Raw genomic sequence first — 2,667 nt, 5'->3', positions numbered from 1 at the left:
GATTCATAACGTTTGTTCATTATTACTTCTATCAAAGGAGGAAATTTTTTATTCATTTCAATATTCAATATCCAAAGCATTTTCATCATTGTGTAGTGTGTAGCCAGAGCAACTTGATATATGCAGCCAGAAAAATGACCCAATACAACAAAAAAAAGCTCCTACCCTTCATAAAGTACTACCATAAATTTTTATTTAAATAGCATTAAGAAATAATTAAGGTATACATTGATCAGATGGATATAAATGATCATAATGGTACCTTTGAATCCAACTATCTATATTTAGATAAACTTAAATACTTTCATTCAATTGATTCAACTGATGCAAATTCAATTAATTAGCAAAATCATCATTCAAAAGAAAAATTGAAAGCAAATTTGCAAAGGAAGTAGTGATCACTGATCAGTACTCATTATTAGTAGCACCCATTGAAGAAAGAAAAAAAAACTAGGCAAGAAACAAATGCAGAAATTGGAGAATTTTCTATTAACTTTTCTAGTAAAACGGCAGTGACTTTTCAATATACATTCATAAACCCTGGCCCCAATATCACTAAACAAATGATCCTATTCTTAAAACCACCTAAATTTATCATCTCTATCATTCCATTTACATAAAACGTTGATATAAAAAAATAATAACAAATTATATTGAAAATGGAGGCAATTTTCATCAATTACCCAACTTAAATTGATATGTTGAGGTCAATCCTAGGTTTCTTCATGGAAGGAATAGGAACAAGAGAGTTACACCTAGGACACTTAGGGTTGTTCTTCATGATCATTACATATGATAAGCAACCAGGGCACCCTGCAGCCATAGGTGATGATGAAACATTCAGCCTCTCTTCACATTCATCTTCTTGAATTGTGGTTTCCCTAATCGACGACGACGAGGAGGAATACGAAGGCGACGACACCGAGAGAGGTGACTTCAAGAATGAGGTTCTTTTCCTGACAATAGGCTCTTTCTCTGCCCTTTCTAGTGCTGACTTGACCTTGTCAAGGGTGCACACACTCTGGTAGTTGTTGCTTGAGGGGAGTGTGGATGAGACCAATTTAAGGTCCAAACTTGTTTCATCAAAGAGGTTCAATAGCACATTGGAGGGGGATGATGATGGGAAGTTTAGGTCTTGGAGTTTTGGCCCTGCTGGCTTTGCATTCAGCTTGTTGTGTTCAGAGATTGGTGGAAAGCCTATTGTGGTGTTGCACTTTTGGAGATAGACTTTTCCTGACTGAAAACAATAAACAAAGTTCAACCACAAAATCATCACAAGACATCCATGATAATTAAATAATTAAAATAATTGGTAAAATATGTTTTAAGTTTTTCAGTTTAAAACTCCAACTTTTCATAATTGGTAAATACAGTCTTTTTATAAAACTTAGAATATCAGACATCGGCTGGAACTGAATTACCTCCTTTAAGTATCAGGGATACCAGAGTACTACCAATTATCACTAAAAACCAATTTTAATTAAAACCAAGGAAAGTAAGACACATTTTACCCATGAGAAAATTATTCTTGTTATGATCTCAATAACTATTAAACATGGGGATTTGTAAAACCAATTATGAGATCAATAAGTAACAAAATTCACACAGACGAATGAATTAATACAGTATAAAACAAAACAGGTTAATTGAGAGTGATACAAAAGAATAAAATTGGTTATGAAAGGCATCAATCGATGGAGAGAAACTCAGAAATAACATCATAGGCTCCATATTTGATAAAGCTTGGATAACAGAAATCGGAATCCTATAAACTCTGCTTTATGAGAAATAAATACAAAGGTACAAAGGAACGAAAATTGAGTAATTGCAGGCCTTCTTTTACATTAAAAGGCAAAAGTTTTAACAATACCACAAAAGAGAAAAAACACCAACAATCACCGATCAAAAAACTTGAATTTTAACCCTTTTTTTTAAAAAAAAATAATAATTCTCTTTATTCTCCGCTTTCCCAAAAGGCAAAAGCAAATCGCAAAAGTCCCAAATCGGGCACCCCAATGAACGCACGCATAAATCTTATTCATTTATAAATAATCAAAATCATAAACAAAGAATTAAAAACAAAACAACCCGTAAAAAAGTTATTATAACACAAACCTCAACGGCAAACAAAACAAACAAACTGAAAAATTAAAAACAAAAGAAACACTACAAAATACAATGATTCGATTCCATTGTTGGTTTTTCATTTTTAAAAAATAACAATTTCCATTTCCCAGGAATCATATGATGACTTTTCCTTTGCGGGACAAAAAAAAACCATTTTTTTTGTTTGTCCAGGGAAACAAAACAGAAAATACCCAGAAAGAAAAGAAAAAAGAAATTTGAACAAACCTGAAGGTCGAGTCTCTTCTCCCAGCCACTAGGAACCTGCAAATCGAGGTCCAATTCCTGTGATTCAGTCGAGGACCCACCGAGCAAGTCCCGAGTAATGAGAGCCGTTGATTTCTCACCGTGTGACTCATTCCCCACAGTCCGATGCTGCTCCTCCTTGTAGCCGCCACCCATCACCCTAATCAGAGAGCTTACCTCTGTAGCCATTGCTGTGCACGTTCTCACAGAGGATTTTAGAGAGAGAAAAATAAGATAGATAGAGAGAGAAAGAGAAAGAGATGAAACCAAACGAGTGTGTTTCTTCATGTGTGTGAC

General features: G+C 34.3%; 1 protein-coding gene across 1 annotated transcript; it reads right to left on the bottom strand.

Annotated features, from left to right (window-relative positions):
• Positions 1-466: 466 nt before the first annotated feature.
• On the bottom strand, positions 467-2,667 carry LOC114422095. The gene is made up of 2 exons (XM_028388297.1): positions 2,353-2,667; positions 467-1,237 (listed from the first exon to the last, which is right to left on the bottom strand). The coding sequence occupies exons 1-2, from the start codon at positions 2,656-2,658 to the stop codon at positions 689-691; spliced, it is 855 nt and encodes a 284-aa protein (XP_028244098.1). The 5' UTR covers positions 2,659-2,667; the 3' UTR covers positions 467-688.

The sequence above is a fragment of the Glycine soja genome, chromosome 8, assembly GCF_004193775.1.
Source record: "Glycine soja cultivar W05 chromosome 8, ASM419377v2, whole genome shotgun sequence".
In the NCBI taxonomy this organism is placed as follows: Eukaryota; Viridiplantae; Streptophyta; class Magnoliopsida; order Fabales; family Fabaceae; genus Glycine; species Glycine soja.
This window is presented reverse-complemented; position numbering and strand designations above follow the sequence as displayed.

What these genes read in the sequence shown, in the direction of transcription:
- LOC114422095 (XM_028388297.1), bottom strand. Translation starts at nt 2,658, where the DNA reads ATGAAGAAACACACTCGTTTGGTTTCATCTCTTTCTCTTTCTCTCTCT. An exon ending in AGAAGAGACTCGACCTTCAG is followed by an intron (nt 1,238 to 2,352) that starts GTTTGTTCAAAT and finishes TATTGTTTTCAG; the next exon opens with TCAGGAAAAGTCTATCTCCA.